At 38.3% G+C, this 19,812-nt stretch overlaps 1 protein-coding gene across 1 annotated transcript in view; it reads left to right on the top strand.

Moving 5' to 3' along the window:
- SLC1A1 (solute carrier family 1 member 1) overlaps window positions 1–19,812 on the top strand; it is a 50,511-nt gene that overhangs the window by 4,329 nt on the left and 26,370 nt on the right. The window contains exon 2 of the mRNA XM_038123393.1: window positions 9,333–9,473. Coding sequence (XP_037979321.1) covers window positions 9,333–9,473 — 141 coding nt within the window. The remainder of the gene's footprint in view (window positions 1–9,332; window positions 9,474–19,812) is intronic.

The following is a 19,812-nucleotide window of genomic DNA, read 5'->3' as shown; positions in this document are numbered from 1 at the left end:
TTATTCTCTATAATGTTAATGGAAGTTATTATTTATAGTATAATATTAAGTAGTAATATCTCACTTTAAGAATATTTCTTTGTTTCTAGATCCATTCTTGTTTCTAGGTCCATTCACATCAGCTAAATGAAGGGCTGTGCTCCCTCTCTAATCAGACACAAGAGGACTTGACAGCTGGTTTTAATAGCAGTGCCTCTGCATTGCTAGAAGCCCACCAGTGCATTCTTACAAGAATGAATGTCTCATAGGGTGAAGACAATAACAGAACAATTAGTAACCTATCACTCTGTTGGTGGCCTTTCGTTGTGCAGAAGGCCATCTGAATCCAGGGAGCTCACCATATTCCTGAGGTTTTTTTTGCAAATGTTGACTGCAGCCTCTAAACCCCAAAAACCTGTTAACTCTTTTGGACAGTAAGTTATAAAACAAAATAATTATTACTTTGTTTCTGACAAGTATAGTTGTAAGCCAAGCATTCAATTTCTTTCTTGAATTCTGAAGCATAGCATTTTATTAATTTGGAATTTATTTTAAAAAATGAAAATCAGATATCTTGAATCAACTGTGGTAGCATGGAAATTTAAAAGAAGACTGTTTTCTTCTTGCTGTGCCTCAGAACAGCATAGATGACACTTGTGACTTTTTATGCCTCTCTAGACAGTGATGATTCCTATATCCGTGTTTCTCTGTAACACTTGCCAACAGTTTGATATAGGATGGGATCTCTTCAGAAATGTATGAAACACAGCCATTCTGAGAAATGTCTGAATTTAATTTTAACAATGGAAAGTAAATGCAGAATGACAAATAATTTCATCTGAGAGTTTCACATGCCACTGAGGATCAAAAATGTTTTAAGTCAGGAAGTCAACCAATGAAAGAATTCAAAGGTAATTGAAGTTAAGCATGATGCCTCTTTTGAACTGTTTTGAAGTGAAGGAAAACCATCTTTTATTTCTTCTTCTGACATGTAAAGTTTTCCAATTTTATCAGTTGTTTTAACACAGTCTCTGCGTTTCACTTTATGTGAGTGAAGTGAAACTATCACTAGAGCTGAATTTTTAAGTCTTTGGAAAGGGTGAGCCTAATGTCAATTTACATTCTGCAAAGTCCCCAAACTGCCAAAGTCTACCAGTATTATTTTTACATTTGAAGCAAGAACACCTATATTAGTATCAGCAAAACATTTACTGTGTCCAATTTCCCAATATTATTTAAGGGAAGATACGACAATGTAATTGCAAAAATTTCTTTTCTTTTATATTTACATTTTAGTAACAAAGCATAAAGACACTTTCATCTTATATACCTCATCAAAAAAGATAATGCTCAGGTTGAGACTACTCACAAACAACAGTTGCACTCTTTGGAAGCCTTTTTTTTTTTTTTTTTTTTTTCTACAAATGCCCCAGCAAATGCCCCATAGGATTTGTGCAAGGCATTTGTGCTTATAGTCCCACAATATTATCTTGTGCAGTGAGAACACATCTGTATCACATCTGAAGATCAGGGCTTTATTGGAGTTAGCGTTTCAAATTTCGTGGTCCTTTCATACTTTTGGAATGGCAAACAACCTGGCCTTGCTTAATCAGAGCTAATTTTCTGGGTCATATATCTGATTTCTCAATGCTTTGAAGTCTGCATTAGTTTCAGAATAACAATGTTACTGCATGTTACTATCTGTCTATCTTTAGTGTCCACTAAACTGCCTTTCCATCTGTTTATCTCAGTCACAATCATTCCATTGCTCTTCCAGCAAGGGGAGAGCTAGAACAGAATGTCCTGTTTACTGTTCTTTTCTCTCATGAAAGAAGCAATAACAAGGGTTAGAGTCTGGCCAATATTTCCAGTTACTAGCCTTTCACCTTTCTTATACCGCTTCCAACCATTTAGTTTCTTGTGTGTTTTAGGGGTCTTAAATAAAGATGCATTTCTCCTGATGTGCTCTACTGAGATAATATCTCTTGGGCTATCCATGTACAAAGGTGCTTATACAACTTTGGGATAACAAGCAAAACATTGTGGAAAGAGAACAGGAAATCAGTGGGCTTTTACAAGGAAGGGTGAGAAATTATTGGTTTTTTGTGTGTGGCATTGTAATGGTGCCCATGGTACTGTAGTGTGTCAGGCCATGTAAGCGAAACATTACATGCTACAACTGGGAGACATGAATTTCTGAAATTATTGAGAAAAAGGGTCTTAAAGAAAAGCACTGCTTTATAAATTGTAGTGCATTTGGAGGCACTGTGGAAGCATTAAGACCCGTGCATGTCTGGATGACTGCATAATTAAAGAAGGATCACACATCATAGATGGATGAGATGAAGGAGAAGGGTAATGTTTTTAGAAGTGATATCTGAAAGGGGTCATAAGGAAGGTCTGCAAAAAAGAAAGACAAGTTCCTGTTGTCAGGTTACCTTTCAGTTTTACTATAAAGCACAGGAATGGAGAAATAGAATGATACCCCGTGGGTTATCATATCTAGCCTCTGCTGCTTCGGGTTGCACCATTGCAGATAAAATTCTGTTACATGTCATGCTCCATCTTAAAGCTGGATAGGCTATTTGATGCTGTAAATCCTCCTAGGAAGCTGCATTCTTCAATCTGATAATTGAAAACCTTACAATTTCCACTATAAGTGTATTGTTTCACTGTGCATCCAATAATTAAAATATTACTCCATCACTAGTATTCAACCATTTTCTGTATTTCTACCTCATTCATCCATGGTAGACAAACTAAGCTCTTACATCTCCTCTCAAAACTCCTCTCAAAAGGTAGGCTCTTCATTTTTTTATTACCCTATAGTCCTCCTTCCTCTGTGTGTGTGTGTGTGTGTGTGTGTGTGTGTGTGTGTGTGTTCGACATTGAATTCACTTTTCCTGAAGCCTTAATGAGTTTCACATAGTATTTCCTAACAGAACAGGTGCTTTCACCAGGGCACATCCAAATTCACAAAGAAATGTAGGTTACATAGCTGCTGGGACAGAATTGTAATTTTCCCCAGATTGTTTAGTTTATGACATGACCTTGCTTATAAAATAAATAAATTTGTTACGTTAAGGTTGTAAGCACACTACTTCACAAACATAAAAAGTCAACAAGCTGTTGAAAACTGTGAAAGAAAAAATCTTATCTCTGGTACCACTTAGTTTATTTTTTAGTGGTAGATTCTGTACAAGAGTTCTAGCTAGATGAAGCACAGTCGAAAGGTTTTTCTTCTTCCTTCACCTGTATATGTTTTTCTTGGCTTTCTCTGAAGGAAGTTTCATCTACACATGGAAAATATTTGGAAGATATGTGCAAGTGGAATTCATCTACACACTGTTTGGATAAAGGAGAGGAAATTCAAAGTTCAAGAGGAGATATTGTTAAATAAAAAAGCTGGTTAGCCCTCTGCATGTTTGGAGGGAGTACTGGTTCAGATTCAGCAGAACTGTGGTCACATAGTCACAGGAAAATAGCCACTATTTCCCTTTTCCTGGCTGAGTGAACTAACTGCTCTTGGTTTGACTAAGATGTGCCTTGTGCAGGGCTGCATAGCAGAGAGGCTGCTCTGTGTTAGTGGTGACTGCTACAGGCTGCCCTATGTTATCAGCCCTGTTCCAGGCTCCCGCAGCACAGAAAGTAGCAGGAGTTATGTGGGTTTGCTGTTTACGGTAGCCTTCAAACTTACTGTGAGTAAAGGGAGTACACCCACACTGAAGAAGCTGATTTTTCCCCCTCTGGCTAGCATTCCACCTTGCCTTCATTCCTGAAGGTCCATCACAGGCAGTCACTGTCATCCTGCACTTTTCTCTCACTGCAGTCAGATGACAATGTGTTAGTTGTGTGAAGGAGTTTACAACCACTGCACCCTCAACAGGATAATCAGAGCATCAGGGGGGTCTCACCATGGCAGAGGACAAGCCATTCTCTTATACATTGCTACTAAATATTCTTCAGTAAACCAAGAGTTGATATGGAAACTCTCTTCTGGAAGATTTCTGAGAGAACTTTTCTTCACGTGTCTTTGTAAGCAAGCTGGTGGTTTGGCTAACACGGGCAACCATTGAGTTAAGATCAGTTGCCATGTAATTATACCCCTGAAACTCTTATACTTTAGTGGTTGCCTGCAGTTTTTCCAAGAATCCTCTTTTTTCAATCAACATCAGTATGTTTATTGGAAGGTAGAGTGTAAAACAGTAAGATGTGTAACATTAGAAAGTATTAAAAATAATGCAAAAAGAGCTGAAATAATATGTTTATAAGCCTTTGTAATATATTCTTCCACACTCTCTCTTTTAGTGTTCTATAGTTGGCACTGTATTTCTTCGCACTAAGAGACAGCCAGTGATAAGAGAAACTCTATGGAGAGGGCAGACAAAATTGGTTTATAAAATATCACTAGAGGACTGAGAATGTATCACACTGCAAAACTCCTTCCTGCCTGTGCTGCAGTTTGACATTTTATATTGAATATTTTGTATTGTGTTTGAAATCAAGTCAGTGAACTTTGTTTGCTAGCCTTTTCAGTTCCGTGGATCATTTGCTGTGAGATTAATCCAGTTAAGACTCACCAAAATGACAGAAGTAATTGTTTTAGTCTGTCACATCGTGCAGCATATAATGTGAAATTATGAAGAGCTTAATCATTTAGTTATGAGCACAATAGATATTGCTACACTACAATTAAATAATACCAGGTTTGAACAATGTGACTTTTTTTTCTTCTTTCAGTGCTGTGTCAAAGCAAAATTCCTATAATTCCCACACTGTCTATCAGCATCAGCCAGGGTCACTAACTCTGCTTCAGTGAGAATGAGTTTCCATTTATGAAATGTTAAGAAAAGAGGAAAAATAAATACCACGGCTTTTCTTTTTCAGAGCACTACATGTACTACAGAACAGATAATTTTACAAAACAGATTATTAGTTTTACAAAAATATATGCTGGATTCCTTTTCTCATTGCCTTTATGGTTCATTCCTAAGGATCATTCACATAATAAAGTCAGTGGGAGGTGAAGGTGATATGTTGTTTTTTCAGTGTCATGCACACTGATGGAGAACTTCTTGTCAATAGAAACTGTGCATCCCAAACCAGTGTTCTCATCCATGAATGTAAATAACATGAGGGAGTCCCATCTGTTAAATAAATTTTTTTTTTCTGTTTTATATTCTCTTTCAGAGAGAAACAGAAGCGGGCATGTCTATGTGTGGACTTACTTAGGTTATCTGTTTCTAAATTGTGTATTGTTCTACCTGTGAATGTAAAGAAAGTAAAGAGGCGTGCTATCTTACCATATGCTTATCAGGGAAGTAATCAGGTTCTGAAGAGCAACTAACTCATAATAGTCATGATGTAAAGCAAATAAGTACAGTAATGTCATACTGCATATCCTGAACAAATTCAGATACTCAGGGTTTCTGAGTTTTCAAATTCAAAATCTGTATTTTGTTGACATCACAAAAAAGGGTTCAGGGTTTATCTATCACTTCCTGAAAAATTGTAAATGTGTCCATGATGGGTTTCTTGGGGGACTTCTGAATGGCCAGCACATTTTTACAAGTTTACAATAGCTGTAGGACAATCTATGACACACCCCATGTGTGCTAGTATAACTTAGCATGGAGACTATGCCAATGTTTTGAACAGAGTGTGTATAGGTTTTTTACTCATTTCCAAATCTGTGTCATGAACTGCAGCAAGGTACAAGAAGAAAAATGTAGTAGCCCTATAATCATTCCCATACAAAGAATTTCCTTTTTCCTTAGATAACATTTCAGAAAGAATAGCAATATGCAAAGAAACACTCCAGATGAAGATCAGATTGCAATAAATTACTGTTCACCAGATGCCCAGATGTCACAGAAACTATTTTGCAGATAGACAGAAACCTCAACATAATGGTCTCCCAAGACACATTTTACCTAATTTCTGTGGTGGACTCACTGAACATACATACACAGGCAGGACTGGTTCTGCCACGTTATTACGCACAGCCATCATCTCCTAGGTCCTGTAAAGCCTCAGGCTTGGCAGATGTAATGGATCTAGTGCTACATACAGGTGAGCCAGTTGCAGGTGCTAGGTAACTCCTTGCAGCACTTTCTGCTGCCCTTTTTCTGGGTAACACAATGAAAAATGGCTCATCCTATAGAGAGGAAACATGCATTCCCTCTGGCTTTTTAAGCTGGGACTCCCTGAAAGTTGGGTGCCAATGGGTTTCACTTGGTGTGCTTATATTCAGTGATTTTCTTCTGCTCTGTTTTTCTTCTCTTGTTCTTCTCATCCTCATCCCTCACTTGCCTCGTCTGTATTTGCACCCTTTCTTTGAAGGATTTTCTGTCTGTTACCAAGCTTATAAAAAGCCTTATGTGCTACCTGGGAGAATAGTAGCAAGGACTTAGGGCATGTGTTGTTTCATTTGGGTTCAGACAGAAGAATTGTCCTGTGGCCTTCATTGTGTATCGCAGTCTCAGGGACCCAGACTGCACCTTGCTGAAAAGGGTGGCTGCTGGGAGAGGAAATGTAGACACCATGCTATACAGCTTGTGCTGTACTATGCACAGTTACAAGGATATATTTTCCTTAAAAATTTAAAATAAAGATATGGGATTGTACCATTTATTTCACAATCATTCTTCGCATCTGCCCAATACTGCAGAAATCTGGAGCTTAAGCAGAATGTGTCATTGAGCTGCAAGTAAAGGATTTGTCCTGTAGTAAAAATAATAACCTAACTTAGCCATGTGGACAAGAAGGAAAAGCAAAAAGAAGAGATGGTAAAGAAATAAAACCAAATTATCATGGACGAGAAAAAAGGTGGAGTAGTTGAAACTCCTCCAGGAAAGATGAAGAGAGCAAGTAGGAAAAATGACATTTTGCTCTTGAAAAAGTAGAAGCAAATTATTCCATAAACTAAAAAATAATTAAAAATTAGAATTAAAATAAGAATAAAAATTAAAAATTAGAAGGTAGTAATCCTAATATATAGATGCAGCTTTGAAGACTATAGTGTATTTTAAGGTTGTTAAAAGTAATTGTTGATTATAATTTCAGAAATAATGGAGTTATCAGTAGCATTCCTCTAGAGAAACTGAAATTTTTATAACACTTTGTCTCTACTTAGGGCTGCTATAATCAATGTGATGTTAAAAGCAGTTGTTACCATGTGAAATGTGTTTATGCTGAACCACACTTCTTTTTCTGTGTTATAATTCCCAGAAGAAATTTCCAAGTTAAACTTGGTTATTTAGATGAGGATCAAAAAGTTCTACATATGTCCATTTCCTGTACAACAGCAAGTTTATTCTGCTGAATTTCTAATCTTCTCTCGTTACTGTTTCAAAATAAAATTTCTTCTATTCCCATGATATATTCAAGCAGCATATGCTAGATGCTAACTGCAGTTAGAAAGTAGCTGCATTTTACTGTAGTTTGGCATACTACACAAGTTAATATGGCAATAAGTGCACTATCTGGTAAAGAAATTGCATGAATAAGGAATTGAGAGCAATAATATAATTTCAAGAGATTGTTGAAACTCTGTTCTCAGCTATTGTCATTAGATAAATAATATCCTCAGAAAAAAAATCAAACAGAACAGGTATAAGTATATAGATGGAAAATCTTAAGGAAACCCTGCTATAATTTTGAGAGCATGTGGGAAGTTTTTGTAGTGAAATCTAAAGAAGTGGAAAACAGAACCCTCAAGAATTAAAACAAGGATGAATCTTTGTACCTGCTAGCAATCCAGCTGAATATACAATGATCAGAATTCCATCTGGTCAAATATGACAGTCATATAGAGTGAAAAGCAGAGGGTTAGAACATGTTGTAGTCATACCTGTTAAAAGTGAAGTGGCATTACACAACTTGCCATAAAAGTGCAGTTCTGTCTTGCTGCAATTTAAGCAAATGTCTACCCTAAGTTACATGAATTGTCTGAAGACATGGAAATTACCTGTATGGTTAGATTCAGCTATTTACTCTAGTGCTTTCAGGATCAAAGCCATAGCAACTAACTTCAATTCATGTAACCATTTTACAAATGGAATTTTATCTTACTTGGGCTAATCTAAAAGTGCAGAGTAAATATTTTCAACCCATCTAATTCAGTCCCTAGATGAGAAATAGATATCATTGTGTCTTATCATTATTTAATCAAGGTTATTGGCATAATATGCAAAAATCTTCAAGGCTGTTAAGATTCAAGATTGCTCCAAGGAATTCAAACTGTCTGTATTCACTGGCAGAGATTACATCTTGATCAGAAACCTTAATAGTTGACTAGAGCAGCTCATTTTCTTGGAAGGTTGTCTGATTAATTTTCCATCTCTATTAACAGGAAATACTTTGTTATTAATGTGTTTTTTTAAATTTTTATGTAGCTTGATTTTGATGATGAAGAGTTTTGACTTGTTCTTTCATTGGATCTAGTTAGAAACTGCATCTCTTGATCTCTTTTTATTCAGGACTGAAGCATTACCAAGCTTCTATGTGAAACAACAGTTCTAGTGCTTTTCAGACACTGATCAACACATTTTCTGTAACAGTCATTTTAATTTGAAAATCATCTTGGAATGGAAAATAAAGCTATTGCCTGTCAAACTGAAGAATTTTGTCTTTTGGCCCATGAATTTTTGCTTTTTTTATAACACTTATCTGTGATTTGTCTCAGAAGTGGGAACTATCTGATAATTCATGTAATCCAAAGATAAGAGGATGTATAAAGGCTCCTTGTGCCATGGCTCAATCACTGGTTGAATTTATAGTCTGGTATTTGTAGGCCAGTTGTGTTGTGAAATGAGTGGGAAATGAGCAGAGTGTATTTTTGTTGTTCTGTTTCCTGGAAGTTATTAAATTAATTTAGTGATTACAGTCACACTCCTTCCTAATTATGTAGAGCAGCAATTACTGAAAGTGTTGCTTCTGGGTAGGCTTATTTTCACCAATAGAAATCATCTGAAGTGTTTATGTCACCATCTCTCTTTAGTGGTTGGTACTGTTTATATAGTCTATTGATTTTTTTAATCCCAGTTATGGGTCTTCTAGAACCAAAGAAGGTGGGTAAAAAAGTAAATTCTGGACTGGACTGATAATCAGAGCACCTATCAGATTTTTCCAAAGACATACCTAAAGACATCCTGCTTCAGAATTATGTGTTATTCCTTTGCTTATCATTAGAAAAGGAAATATCTGATCTTACCTGATTTAGAAGTTGTACCATAGTTGTGAAAATATGTTTATTTCTTACTGGTTTTATTCTGCTATTTTTTTCTCCTTGTCTCACGTGTTTCTATTATAAACTACAACTAATTTGTGTAACATTTTTATGTCCCTTTTAGGTATTGGGATTGGCGTGCTGGTGCGGGAATATGGCAATCTTTCTAACTTGGATAAGGTCTACTTTGCATTTCCTGGGGAATTGCTGATGAGAATGCTTAAACTCATCATTCTGCCATTAATCATATCGAGTATGATCACAGGTATGACTGAAAATGTACTGTTAGCTTATGGGACTATCATTGTGGGTTAGCTTTCTTTCTAAAGGAAATAACCCCTAAAAACAACTTGATGGAACTCTATACTGAGAAATAGAGATTTCATATCTTTAGATTAAATTATTTCTTTATATAATGAGAATGAAAAAGATTTGAAAAGATTACCACTATTATCTATGACATTATTTAGAGCTGTGAGCTAATAACTTTGCAAACCTATAGATTCTTATATCTCCCTCTCCCTATTTTCAGAAGTAGGTTAAGCACATTGCAAGCACAAAGCTGCCAACTGCATGTTCTGAGGTAGAGTTAACTGTTATAAGCAGTCTCATGATGCCATTTCACAAGCAAGGGAGAGCTGATCTCATTGCCTTCTGTCACAAAAAGAGGACATTCATGACCTATACTTCCCTGGTCTCAGCAAACTTCCCTGAGGTACCTTGCATGAGCTCTAGCATTCACTGAACCCTTCTGCGAGTCCACTTGTACTTCCCCAAAACTGAAAACTCCTTTGAACCAAGCAAGTGCTTGGGAGACTGTGTGGCCAGGAAGGGAAGAGGGAAGAGAGAAGCAAAGCTTCCATCTTCTGGGAAAAGAAAGCAAGGTGTTGACTGGAACCCTGCCCTAAATGCTAGAATTTGCTAACAGTTCACCCACAGAGAAAAAGCCCAAAGCAAGGAGACAGAACTGAACGTCAAATAGCCTTTCCTTAGAAATAACTTTTTTCAAAAAAGGGAAAGCCAAGAAAACTTCTCCTTATTCTTTAAGTCTTTACTGAGGGTGCAAGGATTGTGACTATTTTCTTTCAGCTTCTTGCAGTGAATCAAGACACATTGGTCCCTTTTCATCTCCACAGAATTTCTGTTTTGACAACATAGTCATGTCTAGATATTAATATCTGTAATGTAGGGTGGGAGGAGCCCAGTGTTAGAATTGAAATGGAAGATCCAGAATGGAAAGCTGCCAAAAGCAGAGTGAGAAATGATGTCACAAAATATTCAAGGGTTATGTCCAAAGGAATGAAGGGAGGTTAAACAATTGTTAGTGTGTAAAGGTGAGGAGAACCTTAATCTGTGTCAGGCTATCCAGGAAAAGCTGCCAAGATAAGACTAAGACATTTCTTTTTTTGAACAAGGTTTTATTTGTGAGTGAAGTTGGGCTCATGTATTCAGAAATAAATTGGATCATTAAAATAATCATGAAATTAATTATTTTTAAATCTATCTGTCCAGTACTTACACGGGAAACAAGAATCATCCTGTTAAAAAATATTGTGCTTGCTTAATGTATAATGTTCCAGCATGAGTAAACTGCACTTGTAACTACTAACACAAGCTTGGATTTTACAGATTGCAGATTACAGTCAAATACAGAAATGACTGTATAATTGGATATGCCAAGGTCAGAATCAGAGCATATCATGGTGAGAATGAGATGCTCTGATTCTGACCTTGGCATATCCAATTTCCTCAGCAAGTAAGGACATATTTTTTCTACACTTCTGTATTAGAATTTTAGGCAAGGGAAAAGGAACAAGATAGATAAAAACAGAAGCTACTTCGATAGAGTATGTAGGGCTTTGCAAATGAACAAATGTCTGTGCATGATTCGTGTGTGATGCTATTCACCCATATCCATGCTCAGGATATTGATGAGATATTCCCTCTTTTAAAATAGGTATGTTAACCTTCCAAGCATCAGAAATGCACATGTGAATTGAACAAGTAAACCTGTGGATGATTATGAAGCATACTAGTAATTTTTCTTCTTTTACACAGAGTCATATAGAATGATTGAGATTGGAAGGGATCTCTTGAAACTATCTAATCCAATGCCCATGCAGGGTGTCATGGTTTGATACTGGGTAAACACCAGACAGCCACAAAATCATTCACTCACCTTCTTCTATTGTAGTTGGGCAGAGGAGAGGGAAAAAAAAATTAACGAAGGGCTTATGAGTTGAGATAAGGACTGGGAGAAAAATACTCTAAGGGCAAACCAGGCTCAAATTTAAAGGTATAAGATAAATTTATTATTAACAGAGTCAGAAGAGGATAAGGAAAAGTAAAACAAACCTTTAAAACACCTTTTCCCCTCCCTCCTTCCCACTGACAGTGCAGGAAGACAGGGAGTGGGGGTTTTGGTCAGTTCATCACCTGAGATTTTCTGTTTGCTCAGGGAGAGAAATCTTTTCTCTGCCTTGCCGTGGGGTCCCTCCCACAGGCGGTCTTCCCAAAACTGCTGTGGCGTGGGTCACTCGTCCACAGGATGCAGTCCTCTTAAGGATAGGCTGCTCTAGTTTGGAAGTAAGGGCTCTCTCTCTCCTTCTCTGGAAGCAGGGGCCCTCCCTCTTTATTCGGGTCTCCCATGGATCACAGCCCCCTCCAGCATCCACCCACTCCAGCGTGAGCACTTTTTCCACTGGCTGCGAGTGGATCTCTGCATCCCCCATGGACTTCATGCATTACAGGGGGACCCTTTGTTTCACCACAGTCCTCATCTCACGTCTGACACTTGGAGCACCTCCTTCCCCTCAAGGCATCACTGACCTTGATGCCACCATGTTGTTTTCTCTCACATGTCCTCACTTCCTCCTCTTCTCTGATTAGAAGAAAAACTGCTCTGTGCGGGGACCATTGTCAACAAGTTCTACCAATACAAAGATTCCTGCAGGATCCCACGGTGCTGAGAGGTTGATCTCATCCAGGTTCCACTTTGGGGAGTCACTCGTCGTGTTTCCGCTGCCGGCCGGGTGACCTCGCCACCATGGCACGGGTGATGATGGCTGCCGCGGCGCTGGCGCTATTTAATGTCTCTCTTCATGCAGGATCTGGGAAGGGAAAGCCACCACCACCTCTGCCCTTCTGCCCACAGCGTGGCTGCCTAGGGGCAGCCAGGCAGCAAGGCCTGCCATGGGCCATGTCGAGATGGCGGCGGCTACAGCTCATCGCCACCACTGGAAAAAACTGTGCACATGCTGGTTTGCTTTTCTTCTTAAATATGTCATCGCTGAGGTGTTACCAGCCGCTGTAATTGTGCCACAGCATGTCCATCTTCAGAGCCATCAGAGATTGCCTCTGTCGGGCATGGTGGAAGCTTCTAGCAGCTTCTTACAGAGGCCTACTTCTGCAGCCTTCCCCGTTACCTAAAAATCTGGGCTGTGTCAAATCAACACATAGCCAAAGCAGTGTCTTTGTGTTCAGATTAAATCTCATGGGTTTTTAAATTTTTGACTATTGCCTCATGTCTTGTAGAATTCTGGGCACCACTGCTAAGAGCTTGGCTCTGTACTCATTCCCACCCATCAGCAATTTATACACATGACGAAGGTCACTCTGAGCATTCTCCTCTCCAGACTGAACAGTCCCTGCTCTCCCAGCTGTCCTCATGTGAGAGATGCTCCAAAACCCTCATCATAGTTGGTTTAGTCCCTTTGCTGGACTAAGTCCAGTAAATCCATCTCTTTCTTCTACTGGGGAACCCAGAACTAGACCCAGTACTCCAGGTGTGGCCTCACAGGTGTTGTGTTTAGAGACATCACTTCCCCCTATGAGTGCTTGTCATAGTGTTGCCCAGGAATCTGTTGGCCAGCTTTGCTGTGAGATCTTACTGTCTCATGGTCAGCTTGCTGTCTGCCAGGACTCCCACATCCTTCTCTGCAGAGCTGTTCCAGCCAATCAGCCTCCATCATGCACTGGTTCCCTGCAATATTCCTGCCCAAATGTAGAGCTCTGCATTTTTTTTTTTGTTGAATTCCACAAGATTTTTCTCAGACAAATTCGCCAGCCCATGCAGGTACCTTTGAGTGACCATATAACCATCTCGTACATCATGTTCAATTTTGTCTTGGTGATTCATGCACAAAACTGTTACCTGTAACCAAAATCTAGTATTTTGACATGACATAAATATACAAAAGGCATCAAAACTTCCTAGACACCTTTGGTCTCAGCATCACAGTCTAGTTAGAGTTATGTAGCAAATGAGCCATTGTAATTGTCTCTGGTGCACACACTTAACCTTCAGCAAAGGCACAATAACATGACAATATTTTTCTCTCATGGTGAGCTAATTGCATCCCCTTAACTTGTAAACTAAAAAGACATTCATTATGGATCAGCTGAAGTGCTGTAGAGTTGAATATATTGTGGCCCCAAGTGTCTGCCAGTGAGGATGAGAACACATAAACAGGTCCAACAGCTGTGATCATCAGATACAGGCCCTATAGGTGTCTGCATAATACATGTATGCCAAGGAGGTGGACATCCTCAGAACATGTCTGGTCCCACCAAAGACAACCAGCCAGCATGCAGATTGTGATGCTTTCCTTGTATTAAATGTATCCTACATTTAATCAAGAATTACGAGGTTTCTTTGGAGGAAAATGCTTTTGGGTCTCATTCTAGAAAAGGCACTGCCAAATGCAGAAATACGTGGTCTGTCCACTAACAGTAAGGCAAACAGTGAGCTGTCTTGTTTACAATCATAGCTAAAAACAAATCCTGGATCTTCCATAAATTTTTCATTCCCCTCTTTGTTTGCTTCTTTACAGTAATTTTTGAAAGTGTGAATTTTGCTTTTAATCTGAAAATTCAGAATTTCAAAGAGGTCATGTGGTCTAATTTGACTTTAGTGGTAAGGTTTTTGACACTCTCCCATAACATCCCCACAAAACAACTAAAAAATACAGGTTAAAGAATTGCACAGTGAGGCAAATTGAAACCTGTCTGAATGGGCTGACACAGAAGGTTGCAATCACCAGCACAAGTCTGGTTGGAGACAAGTCAGTAATGATGTACCTCAGGATTCAATACTGGGGCCAGTCCTGTTTAACATTTTATCAATGATTGATGATGAAGCTGAGTGCTTCTCCAGCAAGTTCACAGGCTTGTTCAGTATGCAGAAATGAAGGTTACAGGGACAACTTGTTCCAGCTTTCCAACACTTGATGTAGCCTACAAGAGAGCTGGAAGGGGTTTTTTTTTTGCATGAGCATCTAGTGCTGAGACAAGGGGCAATGGTTTTAAACTGAAAAACAAGTAGGTTTAGATTAGATAGTGAAAAGAAATTATTTACTCTGAGGTTTGTGAGGCACTTTTCAGGAACAGGTTAACCCATGAAGTTTTGTTTGCCCCATCCCCGGAATTGTCCAAAGTCATGTTGGATGGAGCTCTGAGCAATCTGTCTAGTGCAAGGTGTCCCTGCCCTTGGCAGATGAGTTGGAATTAGAGGATCTTTAAGGTACCTTCTGACCCAAAACTATGATTCTGTGACATAAAATATATCACCAAAACATTTTTGAAAATGCAGTCTGGGGTTTTCTTTTTAAGGGTTATAATGTCTTAAAAGGTAATGTCACGTCCTGAAAAGAATCAGCTTATGTTTTAGAGATGGGGAGCTGTGCACAAATGCAAGTCCCATGACCAGATCCCAATCCATTTGTGCAAAATGATGTAAATCAAGCCACAGCAAAGAGAGTGGAGGTTGGAATCAGTCCTTGAGATGTCAGGATTTTCTGCAAAATTTGAAGTATTAGTAAGTTTAGTTTGTTGGAATAAATTCCATCTTGAAAAAAAAAACCCTCACTGATTTCCTCAGTTAAATCAGGAACATGCTTCTTCTTTCTCCTTGGAGCTTTAATTAGAGCAGAAAAACCCTTACCTTTATTTTCAGATTCAAAAGGTAAAATTCTCCCTCTGGAGAGATGGGAGGCTTTGTAAAATGTGGTTTTCATTCACAAACTCAGCTCCTCTAAGTGTAAGAGATGAAAAGCATTGTTTACGTACTTATTTAGCATACAAGTTGCAATTTGTGGAATTTTTCCACTAACCTGCCTAGAAGCATAGCTGTAGCCTAGTAAAAACTGACATAAGCACTAAGCATGTATTTGTTTTGAAAATCTTGGTTAGTCAGACCTTGCTCTGGGGGTGGAATAGTCTGAGTAATACTCCAACTCAGAGCCAAATTTTATTTTTTTTCTTCTTCTCATAATCATTTTAATGGATTCAAATGTAAACTTATTTACTCTCACCCAAAAGTCTACCCCTGATACTTTGGTTCAAAATATAGAGCTCTTTTGTCTACCCATGAGATTTCTATACTTCAAATTAGTTAATAGCATACTAATGCATCATTCATGTCAAGAAATTATTTATATTTTCTGTCTCCTGCTGTAGTGACATGGGAAAATTGAAAATGAAAATCAAAAGCCTAGAGTGTTACTTAAGATCATTGCCATGACGTCAGAACTACAGTTGTACTGACTGTAATACTGCACACCCCAAATCCACTTTTTTTGAAGTAATTCTCTAAAAGAAGAAATATTAGACAAATACAAAAATATGTTATTTTGGGTGTCCTGCAGGGAGAAAGAATTGAGAGAAATCTCCTGTGTGCTTCATGGGAGCTTTGACACTTAAAACTAATCATTTTGGGAGTACTTATGACATATAAAGTATCTTTTGAAAGTCTCAGAAATTCACAACTCTAATTTCATTTTGAGAACAAAAATTCCCTTGAGTTGTGTATTGTATTTCATTAAGGGTGCATACTGAACAGATTAGTCCTCTTTAATCACGTTTAGCTTTATTTTTCATTAAGTGAGATTCACACAGTATGCAACAGCAGGAAATGTTTGCAAATCTGTTTTCTGTCAGGATCACAGTAGAACTTAGGTTGGAGACAACTGTCAAGTTTCCTGAACAGTTGTTCCCTTGTACTTGGGTACAAGCTGAGGAAACTTACGTGCCCAGTCTGAAGTTTACCAGTCCATATAAAGTGTCTGGCCTTATTTCTTGCACATAAGTTCCATGTTAGTAGCTAGTGTCAGGAGATCTGGATCTTAACACAACATCTCCAGACATCCAGATACTATGAGAATATCATGGGTCTGCTTCCCATCTCTTTTCAATTAGTCCTTCTCAGATGGGATTATATCATGCTGCCTGCCACGTTGATTTTCAAACTGTAAGCTATGGATCTTGATGTGGAGGTCTTTCTTCAGGGCTAGAATGTGTTCTGTCAAAAAAATTCACATCACATATGTGATAAATTACCTTTTCTTTGATGATGTTTCCAGAGTTACCCATAAATGCCAGAAATTTTAGCTTTTTGTTAAAAGATGTGACACATAGCACAGCAGGTCCATGTCTCAGATCTCAATATTAATGACATGATTTTATCAGCTGTTCAACATCTGTTTCAAGTTCTGCAATAATCTGTGCCTCATTTCTTATCTTTCCTATCTTTCCTCCCTGACAAAATATTAATAAAACTTTGTCTTATGTTTCTGACCTCCCCTGCACTTTCAGCCTTCATAGACAACTTCAAAGAGACTAGAACAGATGCATGGGAATTTCCTGCATTGTGAATTTCTGCAGGCTCAGCTATGGGGAACACCAAAATTTCTTAAAGCCATTGACGAGGCATTTGCAGGTACACATGGCATACTTCAGGAACAGTGATAAAAGAGACAGTATCAATTACCTCTGTTAGGGCAGCTGTAAGTGAGCTATAAATACAATGTCTTCTGAGCTGTGGGTCTGGCAAAACTATAAAGCTTCCATGGCTATAGAAATACTCTTGCTTTACTCCAGGGCCTGCTTTGACTACTGGTCCACTGCAGTCTGAAGCATCATGCCAGTTCCATTTTTCTCAATACTAAATGTACACTCTTACGTGCACTTGCTACTAATAGTACAAAGGCAATGATTTCACTACAAATCTGCCTCAGCAGTTTCTATTTCTACAAGTCCAAGAAGTGCAGCTATTGGGAAATGCTGCATTACTTACATCCCTAGGCATCCTTAACAGGCCCTGTGCATCGCCAGCACAGTCCTTGGGAAATTACTGCTTAACATACTCAGGGACTGTCTTCTGAAGTACCTGCATGTTCTTTGTATGCTTTGCTGTTTCTTAAGCCAAAAGAGCTTCTAAGAAAATCAGATCCATTATATTGTGTTAGTAAATTAGTTAACTGGGCTCAGACAGGAGACTAACTTCTTCCCTCTGTATCATTGATTGTGTGAAGGTCAGAAAACGTTACAGTACTGTTAATGAATTCTGCCTTCAGCTGTATTGAGGGATGTTGGAAGTTCTGTCCCTGCTGTCCATGTGCAGTCATTGAAGCAGGCAGGATGGCAGAGTCATGGGTTATTAATGGACAAGACTTTGTGCCCCTCTTCTTCAGATTACTTCTGTCATAGTCATCTACTCCTTTCCCATCAATATCAGTTGACCTTATACAACTGAGACAGCCCCTACATTATTTAAAGTTTTAAATTAAAGTAATAAAACTTTGAAGTGCACTTCTGGTCCATGGAGCACGATTACCACCAGGTCTCAAGGGCAAACAGCTCCAACAGACCAGCCATTTTGTGGCACCAGCTGTCAGTGCCTCCTGTCCATATCACTGTGGGCAATGCTGGTGGTACCACTCTGGATGGCTCTAAAGTCAGTTAGTGTATTCTGCTGTTCTCTTGTGGAGCTCAGGACATACACAACTGTTCCAGTACATAAAATAGATTTCATTCACCTTTTTCACTCCATTTTCCTGTGAGTAGATATCACAATTGATTAAAAATGCAGTGTCATGTTGAAGGGCTTTTTTAATAGCTTGGAAGTTAAACCTTGTCCATCTATACGTTTTGCCTCCAATAATTTTGAGGGAATTCAAGTACTTTCAATACTACAGTTTTCTGTATCGCCAGCAACAGTGCAGGGGCTATATTTCTGCTGCATCCTTGAACTGAATCTGATTTCTTTAATGAATCTTGTTAGCCTGTCCACCTGTCCATCTTGGCAGATAGATGTGTCATCTTCCTTCCTTTCAAGTTCTTCTTATATTCCAACCAAGGAACATCATCTCTCCTGAAAAGGCATTAACTTCAGATTATATAACTTCTAAGAGCTTTCTAGAGAAAAAATTAAAATGTTCCTAGAAGTGATGAATAGAAGGCAGTTCTAATACCCTCTTTCTCTGCATGCTCTACTCAATAAGCTCTGTAGGGAAAGATCATAATGCAATGATTGTGCCAACTGCCAAGAAGATAGTACAACAGTCCCATAGCAAACTGATATCCAGGGTCAGAAATTCCCTCTGATTTATAATTATTTTAACCCTTTCATTGCTATAAACTGTTCATCTCCCATTCCTCCCTATCCGGCATTTAGAAAGGTTCATTACAATTACTTTTTCAACCCTATCCTAAAAGATCCAAGACATCTCTCAGTATTTGGACTGTTGTAACTATTGTTATATTCCACCTTTTAGTGTCTTTGTTGGGTTTTTTTTCAAATAATCATTTTTCAATGCCTCTCCAAAGTTAAGAGACCAATATTTGACATGTTAATCCAAGTCTCATTAGATCATGTAATTAGAAATTGAGAATTTTCTGACTTGAATTTTTTGGTGATATTTAAATAGCATGAACAGATGCTTAGGCATTACCTTCATGCATCTATCTCTCTTTCCCTAACATTGCCCCCCCGTTCCATGTGCTAGTTTTTTTCTTTTCATTTGTAAGATGTTCTTTAGTTGCACAATCACTTGTTCTAAAGAACAGCAATTAATGAAATTTCTATCAAGTTGATTGAAAAACTGATTGCTACAAGCTGCCATAGAAATCCTTTTCCTTTACAGTAAGTAACAATGACATTTGAATAGACAGGATAACTGTTACAGAAGAATTGACAGAATAGGAACGGAAGACTTCTAGTAAAAACACTAAAGACAGTAGATCATGAAAAATCTCATTTGAGAGACTGCAAATCACTGTGGTTTTGGGGTTTCCCTTTGCCATACCTTTTTCATTACCTGATCTTCTCAGCCAACATCTGACTTGGAACTGTCCTCCTAATGAGACTTGCTAAAGAGGTCATTCAGTTAGCTGGGGAAAGACTAGTTGCAAAAGATTCTTCCAAGCCCCATGACACAGTAAACATGAGGAAAAAATGAAATTATGAGATGCGTATCAAGCGAAAGATGTTTGAGAATGATCTACCAGCAATAGTAATCTGAGTCCTTTGTCTCAGATGAACAGTGGACAGTACATCGTGTTGTCTGCAGTTGTCTGAATACCACCCCTGTATGTGGGTGGTATTTCAGTAGACAGTTGTGAATTACTTACTCAGTCCTGATAGTCTTGTTCAAACACAAGTAACGTGGTATTACATTTCCCAGAGTTCCACAGAGCATCAGGAAAAAAAAAAAAGGAAAAGATTCACCATTCAGCTTTTGGAAGAAGCAACAGAAATTGCTGTTAAATGAGTCTAGAAACTGAAATTTCAGGGAGAATATGAAGAAAATGACATTTCAGGAGATTAT

The sequence above is a fragment of the Motacilla alba genome, chromosome Z (genome assembly GCF_015832195.1).
Source record: "Motacilla alba alba isolate MOTALB_02 chromosome Z, Motacilla_alba_V1.0_pri, whole genome shotgun sequence".
NCBI classification, from domain to species: domain Eukaryota; kingdom Metazoa; phylum Chordata; class Aves; order Passeriformes; family Motacillidae; genus Motacilla; species Motacilla alba.
Note: the sequence above shows the minus strand (reverse complement) of the source record. Positions and strands in the feature narration are given on the sequence as shown.